The 16,081-nt window shown below is 47.0% G+C and overlaps 1 protein-coding gene and 3 non-coding genes across 4 annotated transcripts; 3 read left to right on the top strand and 1 right to left on the bottom strand.

The window, feature by feature from the left end:
* Positions 1-748: 748 nt before the first annotated feature.
* On the bottom strand, positions 749-2,805 carry LOC125724108 (uncharacterized). The gene has a single exon (XM_049001047.1). The coding sequence runs from the start codon at positions 2,643-2,645 to the stop codon at positions 801-803; it is 1,845 nt and encodes a 614-aa protein (XP_048857004.1). The 5' UTR covers positions 2,646-2,805; the 3' UTR covers positions 749-800.
* An 8,620-nt stretch (positions 2,806-11,425) lies between these two features.
* trnav-cac (transfer RNA valine (anticodon CAC)) lies at positions 11,426-11,498 on the top strand. Its single transcript has one exon. It is a non-coding gene; the product is annotated as a tRNA-Val (tRNA).
* A 1,672-nt stretch (positions 11,499-13,170) lies between these two features.
* trnav-cac (transfer RNA valine (anticodon CAC)) lies at positions 13,171-13,243 on the top strand. Its single transcript has one exon. It is a non-coding gene; the product is annotated as a tRNA-Val (tRNA).
* A 1,679-nt stretch (positions 13,244-14,922) lies between these two features.
* On the top strand, positions 14,923-14,995 carry trnav-cac (transfer RNA valine (anticodon CAC)). Its single transcript has one exon. It is a non-coding gene; the product is annotated as a tRNA-Val (tRNA).
* Positions 14,996-16,081: the final 1,086 nt, after the last annotated feature.

Genomic DNA, 16,081 nt, shown 5'->3' with positions numbered 1-16,081 from the left:
ATACATTTTGACAAATACAATATAAAACCATCACATACCTCAGCTGAGAGTGCACAAAGTTCTGCGGAAAGTATCTGACTACAGATGGACTTTCGCCCAGTTCTCTGCGGGAGCTCTGATTACAGAGTGACTCCCCGACCTCTTCTGAGGCCCTTCCTTAAGTATCCCAACCAGGTGATGGCATGTCTCTGAAGATTGACCAATTTCGGTCAATAGTTAATTTTAGGGCCATTGCTGGCCTTGGTTCTCAAGTCCCCAGCCAATCAGATCACTTTAGGGGGAGGTTATAATTCCCTTGTTCTACCATGTGGGAGGCTTTCACATTTTTGTAGATTTAGCCGAATTATCTATATTTCCCTTGGGGAAAGTTCTACTGCCTTAACTCTGAGAGTGTAATACTCCTCGTCTCATGCCTATTCAAACGAGACCAAACATGCGTGTATTTGTCCCTAACATCTATGTGTGGTGAGTTATCCTATTTCTAGTGGAAAAGGTGTCTGTGTCTGGGGACTGACAGCTGTTGTTCTGTGGATTGACTGCGGAACTCCGGCCACTCCAGGGGGTGAAAGGTCTTGCTTTTTCTGTATTGCTCCAGTTATTCTCAGGAGCCGGCAGGGCTTTGCATTCCTTAAAAGGGGTGTTTTGAAGAGTTGAGTCCAGTCTTGCCTGGGTCAGCGGAGCTCTGAAATAGACTGCTGCAGGCTGGTCTGATTTGGGGCCTGCAAGACCTATAGTTTTATGTCCTTACAGTTCCCCCCTTGGCCCCTTGGGGCAGACCATTGTCCCAGAGGGGTCATTTCCTAGGTCTCTGAAGTCTCCAACCTCTGTACGGGTTGAACCTGGAGAGGGCTAAGGATGAAGGCGTTTTTGGTAGAGGTTTTGAGAACCTGGATGTGATGTCGGAGGTAGCAGAATTGGAGTATTGTAATGATGAAGATACAGCCACTGGCAATAACACATATCCGAAACATCCAGTCCCACCATGAATAGATATACTGTGCTGAACGGGTGGATGCGCTGGTCAAGATATGTACAGTTTTCTTTGCTAAATTAGCCTGCACCTGCGCCTGATGGAGGTGGTAGTCAATCTGTCGAATGACTTGCTGAACTAAATCCATGGTATCGGCCATGGTTCGAGTGCCTTCTTCATAAAAGGTGTCATCCCACCATGGAGAGACATCAACATCTAATGGTACTCTTCCCAAAATGTTGATGTGGCCCATGGTGAAGTCCTCGGTTACCTCCAGGCAGAAAGTGTGATTTGCAGGGCAGGTAAGGCCTCCATAGGAGAATGAGTCCATTTCACTGACAACACACCATTGTGTATGTGAGACTTGAACCGCTTCTGCATGTCCATGTAGAGAGTGTATATTGATGAGTTTTGTGTCGTTATGTGAAAAGGGCTGAAGTGTGTTGCAAGTGCAAATGATATGATGTGTGGTCTCGTGGCAACAGGGACGAGTGGTAAATAGGGTTTCAGTCCCTCTCAGAGTCATGTATCCCATACGATGGTCCCACTTAATTACCTGGTCTTTCATTACAGTTCCCAGGGATCGTATGGTGGTCGAATTTGGATATACCTGGTCTGGATTACTTAAAGGAAAGGTTACAAAGAATCCTATACAACCAACGCATTCAGTACCCGTATGCATCATTAAAGAGGTTAGCAATTCAGAATATTTCAAAGTTCCTCTTATATCTGATTTCAACCATTTCTCTAACTCAAGTTTGCCAATCAGGTCTTTAAGAGCATGTCTTGGAGTTTTTCTCAGACGTAGGTCCAATATTTCCTGTCTTGCTGCTGTAAACAGATCTTGCGCATAAGCGCGGCAGGCTATATCACGCTCGAGGAATTGTGTCTGGTTAAAGAGGGCCTCACTAATTGTTAGAAGGGTTTGGGCTTCAGATTTTACTGCTTTGATGAGATTCTCATTACTATTTGAGAGATGTTGGACGCCGGTGGCTACTTGATTAGCCACCCAGGTTGTATACTGGGATTGTCCTGCTATTCTGTAACTGTTTATTATGGAATTCCCTGACCCAAACAGTCCGGTTATGTCTGCAACTAAATCTCGTTTGGGTCGTTTATACGACACTTGAATAGCAAGCCGGCTCTTGTAATCAGAGACTAAGTCCTCGAGTCGCGTTTGTAACCAGGTATATGTCTTATCTTCGCCATTACAATGTTTTAGATATAGAGGTAACAGATTCGAAATATTATACGTTACATGTGCCATTACTAAATTAACATCATGTATTAAAGTTTTGTTTAGGTTGCCTTTGATAAGTCCGCCGGGAGGAGCAGGATATACCGTAGGGCATCGGTTGGGCTTATGGTACCCACATGTGGTGAGGTTGAAGCAGTGATGTGCTGTCCATGAGCAGTTCTGAGGGCTGGTGTAGTCAATCCTGCTGCTTTGGCACTGCCCCACACAGTAAGTCCCTTCTCTCCGGCTGGTCCATATGAAGATCTTGGGTTTGCTGATCTTCCCTGGAGGGGCAGTTAGATTGAAGAACAACTCTGTGTAATGTATACTGGTGGTGTTGTGGGTTATTGAGTGTGTGCACCAATACTTTGCAGGTTCTAGATCCCGGGTGTTATAACACTTCTTCGGGTCTAGCCCATTGTTATTCTGTTTATGCATGGGATATAACTTTCCCTGGGTTGCGTCTGGTATATCCTTAAGTTTATACCAGGCTGTGAGATTATGGGATCCTGAAGAGATGCTGAGGTATCCAGTTATATTTAAATAGGGAAGATAGGTGGATCCTGTCTTACAGCAAATCTGTGTGGCACAATTTGGTTCCGGAGCTACTCCGGGGGGCCATATAACTGAGTCCTGTAATTGTGTCTCATGAGATGTGTATGGCCCCTCCATGTGTCTCCGCACCCATCTTCCGCATTCTGAGCTGTGCTTCAACTGGACTCTCTGCCCCAGCTTGAGGCATGTCTGGTTAGACACCTCCCTCACGTCGGGGGTCCATGGAATTGCAGTTATGAGCCTGTAATGGGACATAGGAATATGGACAAGGTTATTTTGTCATTGAATCTTGGGTTGCTTTGCATTGGGACATGTGGTACCACTTTAACTTTCCTTTGATGGTTATACCCACACAACTGTTGCATACGGCTTTCACTTCATATGGCCCATGCCATCGCGGGGCAAAAGCATTTTCTTTCACGAAGACCCGTACCATTATCATATCCCCTGCTGAGAACTTGGTCTCAGAATTTGGGTTGAACTGCACATCATTAGCTCGGTCTGATTGTTGCTGTTTGATGGCTGCTGACGCTTGGAGGGTTTTCAAACGTTCTTGCAGTTGGAGTAGCACTGTTTGTTGCTTAGCCACTATAAGTGGTCCCATATCTGCAGGGGATATTTCTGGGTCAATTGGCAATTTCATCACTTGTCCAGTCATGAGTTCATATGGACTAACGCCTGTTGCTTTTGAAGGGGTTGCTCGTAGCACCGTTAGGACTGTGGGTAGTGCATCAATCCATTGGTTGTGGCATTGTGCTATCTGCTTTGCAATGCCTTCCTTGATTGTGCGATTTACTCGCTCGACTATCCCAGAACTCTGGGGTCTGTATGGGACATGGAGCTTCTGCTGGATGTTCAACATCCGGCACATCTCTCTTACTACCTGTCCTGTGAAATGGGTACCTTGATCAGATTCAATTTGCGTCGGTGTCCCCCATAACGGGATGATTTGGTTCGCTAGCACCCGTGCCACTGTAGTTGCTGTATTATTACGTGTGGGTATGGCCTCTACCCACTTTGAGAATTTATCGATTATGATCAAGCAATACCGGTACCCCCCTTTGGCACTGGGTAGCGGGCCAATGAAATCCATCTGCAATTCCTCCCAGGGACCCCGTGGCGGGTCTGGTCTATGGAATTTGGTACACCCTGGTTTTCCTTGGTTAACGATGGCACACACATGACATGACTTACACCATGTGGCCACGTCTGATCCCATCGCTGGCCACCAGAAGTACCGTTGTATAAGCTGTAATGTTTTATGGGCTGATACATGTGTATATTCATGATACAATTTTATTATTGGTTTTTGTAATGCTTCGGGTACGACATATTTACCTTCTCTGAGTATTATTCCTTCTTTAATGGTGATCAGTGCATCACTGTCTAACGGGGCCGTGAGCATTTTATCGGAGACCCATAACTCTTTCTGATATTGTTTTAAGTCAATCGGAGTGATCTGAATGGTATTTATGCTATGAACCTGCTGATGTTCAGCTTGCCATTCCTTTCCCTGTAAAGCTGCTAATTTTGCCAGCTGATCAGCTATGTTATTATTTTGCTCGTGTTTATTTGGATTTTTAGTTATGTGTGCCCGCACTTTAACTACTGAAAGGGGGTTTGCGCGTTGCTGAATCGCTTGCCAGATTGCTGTAACAACGTCATAATGTTTAATTGGTTTTCCAGCAGATGTTAAGAATTTGCGCAATCGCCACTGGGTGATGAAATCGTGTACCAAGCCAAATGCATATCGACTGTCTGTATATATACATAATGGTTCTGGGTGCATTTGTATTGCTTCTAATAATGCTATTAATTCAGCTTCCTGAGCAGATAAATTGGCTGGCAGTTTAAGCAGTATCGGTTGATTGGTTTCTGCTTGATTGGTCTGTGGGGTCCATACCGCACATCCGGTATAGAATTGTCCCTTTTCCCAGAACCGCGCTCCATCTACGTATGCTAGAGTTTGTCCTGGCATTTCTCTGTCTAGTACGGGACTTTCTCTTTCCGGTTCTGGCTCACATGTGTGCGGATGTCCCTCTATATCCCCAAGCAAGTGAGGTAATATCCGGTCATGTACCGTAGTGATGTCCCGGGCTTGGATGTCTGCTACCCATCTTGCCAATCGCTGGCCAGAAACCCCTTTGATTTTTCCTTCTAACAGTAGCTGTACAGGCGTATGCATAGTGTGTATTATTACCGGTTGGAATCCCACAATCGGTTCTGTCACCGTTAACATCCAGTGCACCGCTAAGAGTTGCTGAGTACAGGAGTCAAACCCTTGTTCCACCGGAGACTTTAAGCGGCTATAGTATGCAACTGGGCGCAATTTCCCTCCATGTTCTTGAGCCACCACCCCACTAAGCGTATTGTCATACGAGTCTGATTGAATATGAAAAGGTTTTGTGGTGTCCGGCAAACCGAGCGCTGGTGCCGCACACAGCTGCTGCTTTAGATCGGTGAATGCTTTATCATGCTCCTCGGTCCAATTAAGGACTTCTGAAGGTTTGCTTTTCCCTTTCTGCAATGCATATAGCGGAGCTGCGCATTTGGCAAATTCTGGAATAAAGTCACGTAAATAATTTGCCGTACCTAGGACCTTTTTAAGCGCATTCAGTGTGTGTGGTCGGGGTAATTCCGCAATGCACTTCTTCCTGTCCTCTGTTAAGGCTCTATGGCTGTGTGAGAGTGTGTATCCTAGGTATTGGACCTCCTGGCGGGCAATTTGGGCCTTTTCTTTATTTAACTTAAACCCTGATGCCCCCAGGCTCTGTATCACTTTTTCCACAAGCTGCAAGTGATACTCGAGCGATCCTTCTGTGGCAATGAGTATGTCATCTACATAGTGAACCACTTCACCCGTCCCCATTAAAGGACCCAAAACATCGGCGACTGCTCTATGAAAAATAGCCGGACTGTTATGTAATCCTTGGGGCATGCGTTCCCAGGTATACTGTATTTGATTCACTGTGAACGCCAACTTCCATTGGTCCTCTTTTTTTACTTTAAGGGACCAAAACCCGTTTTTAATGTCGAGTACCGTAAACCAGCAAGCCTCAGCTCCCACCTGTGTTAGTATGGTGGAAGGGTTGGCTACTATTGGGGTCGCTTTTGGCAAAACCCGATTTAAACGCTGGTAATCAATGCACAGTCTCCATTTCCCATTGGGCTTTGGCACTGGTAAACAGGGAGAATTGGTCGTTGAGCTACAACGCCGAACTATGCCTCTGATCTCAAGCTGCTTCACAATCTCATGCACTGCAGCTTCTGCCTCTGGTTTAATATGATACTGCTTTTGGGGGGGTGGTGGCTTCCCTTCTATGCATACCTCAAAGTCCACAAGTCCACAATCATGTTCATGCGTCGCCCAAACTTTTTGATGATTTTCAACTAACTGTTGGATGAGATCAGTGTTGGATATGGACATGATGAATGCCTTCCCGTATCGGGCACGGCTTTTACTCACTTTTTCCGTTCTCAGCTCAATTTGCTTTTCCAAACAATGAATTACTACACCATATTTCCGCATGATGTCCATTCCCAACACTGTCCCTTCACTATTTCCAGGCACATACCAAAATGGCTCCTCAATAGTCACTACACCCAAGTCTAATTGAGTGGGCTGCGTTTGTGTGGCTATCATTGTGACATCCCCAATACCTTTAATTTGTATAGTTTTATTTGTTAATGGAAGGGGAATATCCGTGCAGGAGCAGGATGCCCCGGTATCAATTAGAGCATGCACTAATCGGCCTCCAAGATTAGCCTTTACTTTGATCCGGTTCCCACTAACAATAGTGCTCCCCAATGCAATGGCGGCCACGTACCCCTATTGAGGGGGTTTGTATTTCTCTAACAGGGCGGTCAGTTCGGCCTGCAATGATCCAGATACCTCCTTTGAGCTCAGCGGTTTCCCATCAGCTTGCCCCTGGCTACACGCGGGCTTTCCGGTATGGTTCCCCTGGTTTCTGTTACAGAAACCTATGGCAGGATATCGCCGTTTCTCTCTCCCTTTAAAGCAATTTCCTGTCTTATGACCTGCCTTTTGACAAAATTTACACCATTCTGGGGATTTCTGTGGATCGGGGCTATTCCCTTCGGTTATCCACTGAGTTGCAGCTATGGTCCGAGTTTTGCTCAATTTCATTCGGTTTTCTATTTTGCCAGCCCAGTCCACCAATGCCCTATACGTATTTTCTGCTGGATCTCCACCATGGATCATTGCTTGTTGGATGTGAGGGCCCGCATTATTCTTCAGGAGCTGTATTAACACTTCCTGATCGCGGTGCGCTTCCTCCATCCCCGAGTGTTCTTTAAAGGACACCCACATGCGCTCAGCATAAGTTTCAAATGGCTCTTTAGTAGCCTGCTTAATGTCCAATATTTTATGCCACGCTGCGTGTGCGGGTCCCCTCAGGTGAAGCAGTGCGTCCCTGAGTCGGCTAAACACATCTTCCTCAACATCCCCATTCTGTTTTATTATAATATCCCCTGACTTTAACTCAGTGGTCAATTTGGGCCGCAGCTCTTCGGGGATTGTAAGCAAGACTATTTGCCATACATCCCTGGCTTCCAGATTGTACACTGAAGCCTGTAACATGAGTTTGTCCCAGTATGGTTGAAACGGGCCTTGTCTGGGCATCATGCCGACTACCTCCCTGTGTCTTGCACACTCGTCACATGTTAAGGGACGACTGATCACCGTAACATCGTTGTCTGCATCCGTCATTGTTTTGAGAACCGCTACTCTGACGGATTTTCGGGGAAGCGTGCCTGTCCCTATCCGGGTCCTTATGGGACTCCGACTTTTTGGCTCTCCCGGTCTATGGGGCCGATAATGAGCATCACTAGAGGGACTTGGAGATCTCACTGGATTCCCCCTTTGACTGGCAATCCCCATAGAAGTTCGGCTACGAACTTCTTCCACAGACATATCACGAGTTTTATTAGTTAATGCAGCCAAGTCCTCATCCTCACTATCGTCATGTGGGTTGGAGTCTCTAGACTCGGTTGCTGCCTGCCGAATGGCGGCTACTGGGAACCCGGCATTCCCGCAATAATCCTCTAATGCGGATGTATAATTATGCTTCCGCCGGAGTTTATCTTCCAACTTATCTATTTGGGTTTCCCATATTTCACCTTGACGTGCCCAGCCCTGCTTTTCATATGCAAAGCTATCAACCTGTGCACGGAGTCTTTTTAACTCCTCTGATCGTGAAGTTTCTAAGCTGCGTATCACCTCTAAAGTCCGCTCTTTCTCTGCTAATGCAGCAAGATCATTACGGCGGAGCAAATACACAATTGCAGCAGGAAGGTCTCGATATTTAGACTTGGATCCCAGCTTCCGCCCTTCGCTATTATACCAATATAAGATTTGGCTGTTATCCCAACTCAGCCCTAAGCCTTTACCATGCAGGCGAACCAGAGTATCTTTAAGACACACTGCAAGTGCTCCCATCAGCTCCTCATCAGCCTCTCCACTAACATATCCCTGCTTATCCATGTTTAATTACTTACTTTTCTCCACCACCTGATTTCTACTGTCTCCACTCTATTCCTGTTTTACACTACCTGTCGCTCACTTGCCCTCAACTCTTCACCTATAAACAAAAACCACTTTACTCACCAAACCTGCAGAGAGAGAAGGGATGCACCAAACCTCATCTTCTATCCTTCGGGGGCTGTCTTGGGGACGCTTGAAAGCGGCGCTAGAAGGACGTCACTCGCCTGGCTGCTCCAGCTCTCACGGGATCACGTCGCTCGTCTGGCTGGTTCAGCTCTCGTGAGATCACGTCGGGGTCACCAAATTGTAGGGAGCCGCCCACTGGCCCAATGGCGGAATCCAATGGCGCAGCCGAAGGCTGTGAATGCGTGTTGGTCCTTCCAAGCGCTCCTGGGAATTACTTACCCTTTTTAATATACAAAATATTCTTTTAGACACATATCTGACTCCATTTTATTAATAACCTTATTTAAATATATTGTAGTCATGACGTTTATGTTGTTTGGATTACTTCGAGACTCTCCTTTAGATTACCAACTCTAGTTTACCCCTGATGAAGGAGCCCGCCAGATTTGCCTCGGCCGACAGGGCGATCCGTGGGCTTGTTCCACAGGGTTTGTCTTAGAGGTACGGAAACCGCCACCATTTAAGACAATATCAGCCTCTGATTATTCGGGTCCCTCGACCTATATAATTCCCCAAAGGCTCAGTGTCTGCCAATTACTGAGCATGTGGGTGCCTCGGAGATTAAGTCGATGTTTACCCGAACCACATGTACGTCCACCTCAGAGGCTCAGCCGGGGGCAGCCCATATCATAACATGTGTCAACCTCAGCGGCTGTGACGGCGCACCTTTTGTTGCGGTAGTTTGTACGAGGCTTTACTTTGGGCTCGTCTCAGGGACTCCGCCGATGCCGCCCATTGTCTTACCATGTGAGCGTCTCAGGGACTATGCCCGGTGCCTAGGAACATAGTGTGTACGCCCCTCAGAGGGTAGACCGGTACCTTTCATCAGCATGTGTTGACCTCAGAGGTTAAGTCGGCCCGTAACTGAGCGTGTGCGAACTCCAGAGGTGCGGTTCTGGTACCCACCTAACTTAACTTGGGCAGTCGAGTTTGGGACCCGGATAAAAGGTATTTAACTCAGAGGCTGCAAGATAGTATTTACCACTTTAGTCCTAATCAGGATCGAAGCCCAATCTGGAAAGTTTATAAAGAAGTTAGCAAATCAGACAGTCATGAAGTAATCAAGACAACATTTATTAAACATATTACAATATCCAATCATTGACATGTGGCCACACATACTTGTAAATACATTTTGACAAATACAATATAAAACCATCACATACCTCAGCTGAGAGTGCACAAAGTTCTGCGGAAAGTATCTGACTACAGATGGACTTTCGCCCAGTTCTCTGCGGGAGCTCTGATTACAGAGTGACTCCCCGACCTCTTCTGAGGCCCTTCCTTAAGTATCCCAACCAGGTGATGGCATGTCTCTGAAGATTGACCAATTTCGGTCAATAGTTAATTTTAGGGCCATTGCTGGCCTTGGTTCTCAAGTCCCCAGCCAATCAGATCACTTTAGGGGGAGGTTATAATTCCCTTGTTCTAACCATGTGGGAGGCTTTCACATTTTTGTAGATTTAGCCGAATTATCTATATTTCCCTTGGGGAAAGTTCTACTGCCTTAACTCTGAGAGTGTAATACTCCTCGTCTCATGCCTATTCAAACGAGACCAAACATGCGTGTATTTGTCCCTAACATCTATGTGTGGTGAGTTATCCTATTTCTAGTGGAAAAGGTGTCTGTGTCTGGGGACTGACAGCTGTTGTTCTGTGGATTGACTGCGGAACTCCGGCCACTCCAGGGGGTGAAAGGTCTTGCTTTTTCTGTATTGCTCCAGTTATTCTCAGGAGCCGGCAGGGCTTTGCATTCCTTAAAAGGGGTGTTTTGAAGAGTTGAGTCCAGTCTTGCCTGGGTCAGCGGAGCTCTGAAATAGACTGCTGCAGGCTGGTCAGATTGGGGCCTGCAAGACCTATAGTTTTATGTCCTTACATCTTGAGGCATAGAAGCCCATGACCCTCCGAGACGTGAACATGAAGAGTCCCGCCGTCAACAAAACATCAGCGTGACTCGTTCTGCCTTCTTGAGAGAGGCCGCATAGGACCTGCTGAATGTGCTGTGTTCTCCCATGCAGGTGGAACGTCTGTGTTGTCGTGCAGCTGACTTGAAAATGCCCTGTTGCTCGTTTTAGTGGCCAGGAGTGAAAAACTGAAGAGTGAGAAGTAAGCTGAGGGCACAACTATGCTGGGAGGACATCGGTTAGGTCACAAAATCAGAAGCTAACCAAAAGGGTCACAATGGGAAGTGGAGGGAAAGATAAAAAAAAAAAAAGAATCCCAAGCAGACGCCCCTGGAGTTCCCTGACCGGGAATCGAACCCGGGCCGTGGCGGTGAGAGCGCCAAATCCTGACCGCTAGACCACCAGGGACCCCCCACAGTAGTGCTTTGCGCTCTGTCATACAGAAATACTCACAAGTGCCCCTTCAGGTCAGACCTGGCTAGGCATTTTGTCTTCACGGCACATTTCGCCAAAGTGCTCTGTAGCACTCTTATTCCTCACACACCGACCCAATGTGTGACGTTCCACAAAGTGTCAGTTTTCGCTGTCTGAATAGTTCTACATTTGGCTCAGAATCCAAACAGCATGTGAGAAATAAAATTATGCAAAGAAAAGATGCAACCAAGTGCCTTGATTTTGATGTTCAATGATCACAACGTAGATGCTTCTTAGCGGTTGTCCGAAGCAGAGACCTTGCAGAATTTGAGTGTGAAATCATTGATCCTTCTGAAATGCAACGATACCTTACCAATCCAATTATGATAGTGAGAAGAGTCTTGTTAACTGATGGGCTATGAAAACAGCGGTTGCTTTGTGTTTCTGAATCTTGTGTAGTACGAGGAAGAGATTTTATACCGGGGTCAAGTCAGTTTCCATGTGCTTGATTAAAGTCGTCTGAAGAAAGAACTGATGCTAGCAAGTGGACATGATGGCATTACAAAGGAGGCCAGCTGCTGGTATTTCATCAGCCACTGACAATTATCAGATTAAATAAAATTTCCTTTGGTTGAGGAAGGTGCTGAATGTGAGTTGTTTCCATAGTGTAGTGGTTATCACGTTCGCCTCACACGCAAAAGGTCCTCGGTTCGAAACCGAGTGGAAACATGCCTGCCTATCACTTTTGGCCCAAGCTTCAAAACCAAGACACCGGTGAAACCAAGTTGCCATTATTCCGTAGTTTCACACACCGAGCTAATGCGTGACATTCCACAAAGTCTGAGTTTTCGCTGTCTGAATAGCTCTACATTTGGCTCATAATTCAACCAGCATGTGAGAAGTAAAATTATGCCAAAGAAAAGATGCAACCAAGCGGCTTGATTTTTTATGTTCAACGATTACGACATAGATGCCTCTTAGCGGTTGTCCGGAGCAGAGACCTTGCAAGGAGACAGCGAGAGCAAGAGCACAGCGCCTTGATTTTGATGTTCAATGATCACGACGTAGATGCCTCTTAGCGGTTGTCCGGAGCAGAGACTTTGCAAGGAGACGGCGAGAGCAAGAGCACCGCTGTGCTTTATGGGGTTCAGAGTCAGAAGGCATTTCTCAGAGAAGAACCAGATCAGAAAGTTGCCGGTCCTGAGGTCTCGCGTCTGTGTCTTGGCCCGGCTAGCTCAGTCGGTAGAGCATGAGACTCTTAATCTCAGAGTCGTGGGTTGGAGCCCCACGCTGGGTGCTGTCTTCTTGAGGCATAGAAGCCCATGACCCTCCGAGACGTGAACATGAAGAGTCCCGCCGTCAACAAAACATCAGCGTGACTCGTTCTGCCTTCTTGAGAGAGGCCGCATAGGACCTGCTGAATGTGCTGTGTTCTCCCATGCAGGTGGAACGTCTGTGTTGTCGTGCAGCTGACTTGAAAATGCCCTGTTGCTCGTTTTAGTGGCCAGGAGTGAAAAACTGAAGAGTGAGAAGTAAGCTGAGGGCACAACTATGCTGGGAGGACATCGGTTAGGTCACAAAATCAGAAGCTAACCAAAAGGGTCACAATGGGAAGTGGAGGGAAAGATAAAAAAAAAAAACAGAATCCCAAGCAGACGCCCCTGGAGTTCCCTGACCGGGAATCGAACCCGGGCCGTGGCGGTGAGAGCGCCAAATCCTGACCGCTAGACCACCAGGGACCCCCCACAGTAGTGCTTTGCGCTCTGTCATACAGAAATACTCACAAGTGCCCCTTCAGGTCAGACCTGGCTAGGCATTTTGTCTTCACGGCACATTTCGCCAAAGTGCTCTGTAGCACTCTTATTCCTCACACACCGACCCAATGTGTGACGTTCCACAAAGTGTCAGTTTTCGCTGTCTGAATAGTTCTACATTTGGCTCAGAATCCAAACAGCATGTGAGAAATAAAATTATGCAAAGAAAAGATGCAACCAAGTGCCTTGATTTTGATGTTCAATGATCACAACGTAGATGCTTCTTAGCGGTTGTCCGAAGCAGAGACCTTGCAGAATTTGAGTGTGAAATCATTGATCCTTCTGAAATGCAACAATACCTTACCAATCCAATTATGATAGTGAGAAGAGTCTTGTTAACTGATGGGCTATGAAAACAGCGGTTGCTTTGTGTTTCTGAATCTTGTGTAGTACGAGGAAGAGATTTTATACCGGGGTCAAGTCAGTTTCCATGTGCTTGATTAAAGTCGTCTGAAGAAAGAACTGATGCTAGCAAGTGGACATGATGGCATTACAAAGGAGGCCAGCTGCTGGTATTTCATCAGCCACTGACAATTATCAGATTAAATAAAATTTCCTTTGGTTGAGGAAGGTGCTGAATGTGAGTTGTTTCCATGGTGTAGTGGTTATCACGTTCGCCTCACACGCGAAAGGTCCTCGGTTCGAAACCGAGTGGAAACATGCCTGCTTATCGCTTTTGGCCCAAGCTTCAAAACCAAGACACCGGTGAAACCAAGTTGCCATTATTCCGTAGTTTCACACACCGAGCAAATGCGTGACATTCCACAAAGTCTGAGTTTTCGCTGTCTGAATAGCTCTACATTTGGCTCATAATTCAACCAGCATGTGAGAAGTAAAATTATGCCAAAGAAAAGATGCAACCAAGCGGCTTGATTTTCATGTTCAACGATTACGACATAGATGCCTCTTAGCGGTTGTCCGGAGCAGAGACCTTGCAAGGAGACAGCGAGAGCAAGAGCACAGCGCCTTGATTTTGATGTTCAATGATCACGACGTAGATGCCTCTTAGCGGTTGTCCGGAGCAGAGACTTTGCAAGGAGACGGCGAGAGCAAGAGCACCGCTGTGCTTTATGGGGTTCAGAGTCAGAAGGCATTTCTCAGAGAAGAACCAGATCAGAAAGTTGCCGGTCCTGAGGTCTCGCGTCTGTGTCTTGGCCCGGCTAGCTCAGTCGGTAGAGCATGAGACTCTTAATCTCAGAGTCGTGGGTTGGAGCCCCACGCTGGGTGCTGTCTTCTTGAGGCATAGAAGCCCATGACCCTCCGAGACGTGAACATGAAGAGTCCCGCCGTCAACAAAACATCAGCGTGACTCGTTCTGCCTTCTTGTGAGAGGCCGCATAGGACCTGCTGAATGTGCTGTGTTCTCCCATGCAGGTGGAACGTCTGTGTTGTCGTGCAGCTGACTTGAAAATGCCCTGTTGCTCGTTTTAGTGGCCAGGAGTGAAAAACTGAAGAGTGAGAAGTAAGCTGAGGGCACAACTATGCTGGGAGGACATCGGTTAGGTCACAAAAGTCAGAAGCTAACCAAAAGGGTCACAATGGGAAGTGGAGGGAAAGACAAAAAAAAAAAAAAAAAAAAAGAATCCCAAGCAGATGCCCCTGGAGTTCCCTGACCAGGAATCGAACCCGGGCCGTGGCGGTGAGAGCGCCAAATCCTGACCGCTAGACCACCAGGGACCCCCCACAGTAGTGCTTTGCGCTCTGTCATACAGAAATACTCACAAGTGCCCCTTCAGGTCAGACCTGGCTAGGCATTTTGTCTTCACGGCACATTTCGCCAAAGTGCTCTGTAGCACTCTTATTCCTCACACACCGACCCAATGTGTGACGTTCCACAAAGTGTCAGTTTTCGCTGTCTGAATAGTTCTACATTTGGCTCAGAATCCAAACAGCATGTGAGAAATAAAATTATGCAAAGAAAAGATGCAACCAAGTGCCTTGATTTTGATGTTCAATGATCACAACGTAGATGCTTCTTAGCGGTTGTCCGAAGCAGAGACCTTGCAGAATTTGAGTGTGAAATCATTGATCCTTCTGAAATGCAACGATACCTTACCAATCCAATTATGATAGTGAGAAGAGTCTTGTTAACTGATGGGCTATGAAAACAGCGGTTGCTTTGTGTTTCTGAATCTTGTGTAGTACGAGGAAGAGATTTTATACCGGGGTCAAGTCAGTTTCCATGTGCTTGATTAAAGTCGTCTGAAGAAAGAACTGATGCTAGCAAGTGGACATGATGGCATTACAAAGGAGGCCAGCTGCTGGTATTTCATCAGCCACTGACAATTATCAGATTAAATAAAATTTCCTTTGGTTGAGGAAGGTGCTGAATGTGAGTTGTTTCCATAGTGTAGTGGTTATCACGTTCGCCTCACACGCGAAAGGTCCTCGGTTCGAAACCGAGTGGAAACATGCCTGCCTATCGCTTTTGGCCCAAGCTTCAAAACCAAGACACCGGTGAAACCAAGTTGCCATTATTCCGTAGTTTCACACACCGAGCTAATGCGTGACATTCCACAAAGTCTGAGTTTTCGCTGTCTGAATAGCTCTACATTTGGCTCATAATTCAACCAGCATGTGAGAAGTAAAATTATGCCAAAGAAAAGATGCAACCAAGCGGCTTGATTTTCATGTTCAACGATTACGACATAGATGCCTCTTAGCGGTTGTCCGGAGCAGAGACCTTGCAAGGAGACAGCGAGAGCAAGAGCACAGCGCCTTGATTTTGATGTTCAATGATCACGACGTAGATGCCTCTTAGCGGTTGTCCGGAGCAGAGACTTTGCAAGGAGACGGCGAGAGCAAGAGCACCGCTGTGCTTTATGGGGTTCAGAGTCAGAAGGCATTTCTCAGAGAAGAACCAGATCAGAAAGTTGCCGGTCCTGAGGTCTCGCGTCTGTGTCTTGGCCCGGCTAGCTCAGTCGGTAGAGCATGAGACTCTTAATCTCAGAGTCGTGGGTTGGAGCCCCACGCTGGGTGCTGTCTTCTTGAGGCATAGAAGCCCATGACCCTCCGAGACGTGAACATGAAGAGTCCCGCCGTCAACAAAACATCAGCGTGACTCGTTCTGCCTTCTTGTGAGAGGCCGCATAGGACCTGCTGAATGTGCTGTGTTCTCCCATGCAGGTGGAACGTCTGTGTTGTCGTGCAGCTGACTTGAAAATGCCCTGTTGCTCGTTTTAGTGGCCAGGAGTGAAAAACTGAAGAGTGAGAAGTAAGCTGAGGGCACAACTATGCTGGGAGGACATCGGTTAGGTCACAAAAGTCAGAAGCTAACCAAAAGGGTCACAATGGGAAGTGGAGGGAAAGACAAAAAAAAAAAAAAAAAAAAAGAATCCCAAGCAGACGCCCCTGGAGTTCCCTGACTGGGAATCGAACCCGGGCCGTGGCGGTGAGAGCGCCAAATCCTGACCGCTAGACCACCAGGGACCCCCCACAGTAGTGCTTTGCGCTCTGTCATACAGAAATACTCACAAGTGCCCCTTCAGGTCAGACCTG

The sequence above is a fragment of the Brienomyrus brachyistius genome, unplaced genomic scaffold (assembly GCF_023856365.1).
Source record: "Brienomyrus brachyistius isolate T26 unplaced genomic scaffold, BBRACH_0.4 scaffold55, whole genome shotgun sequence".
Lineage (NCBI taxonomy): Eukaryota > Metazoa > Chordata > Actinopteri > Osteoglossiformes > Mormyridae > Brienomyrus > Brienomyrus brachyistius.
Note: the sequence above shows the minus strand (reverse complement) of the source record. Positions and strands in the feature narration are given on the sequence as shown.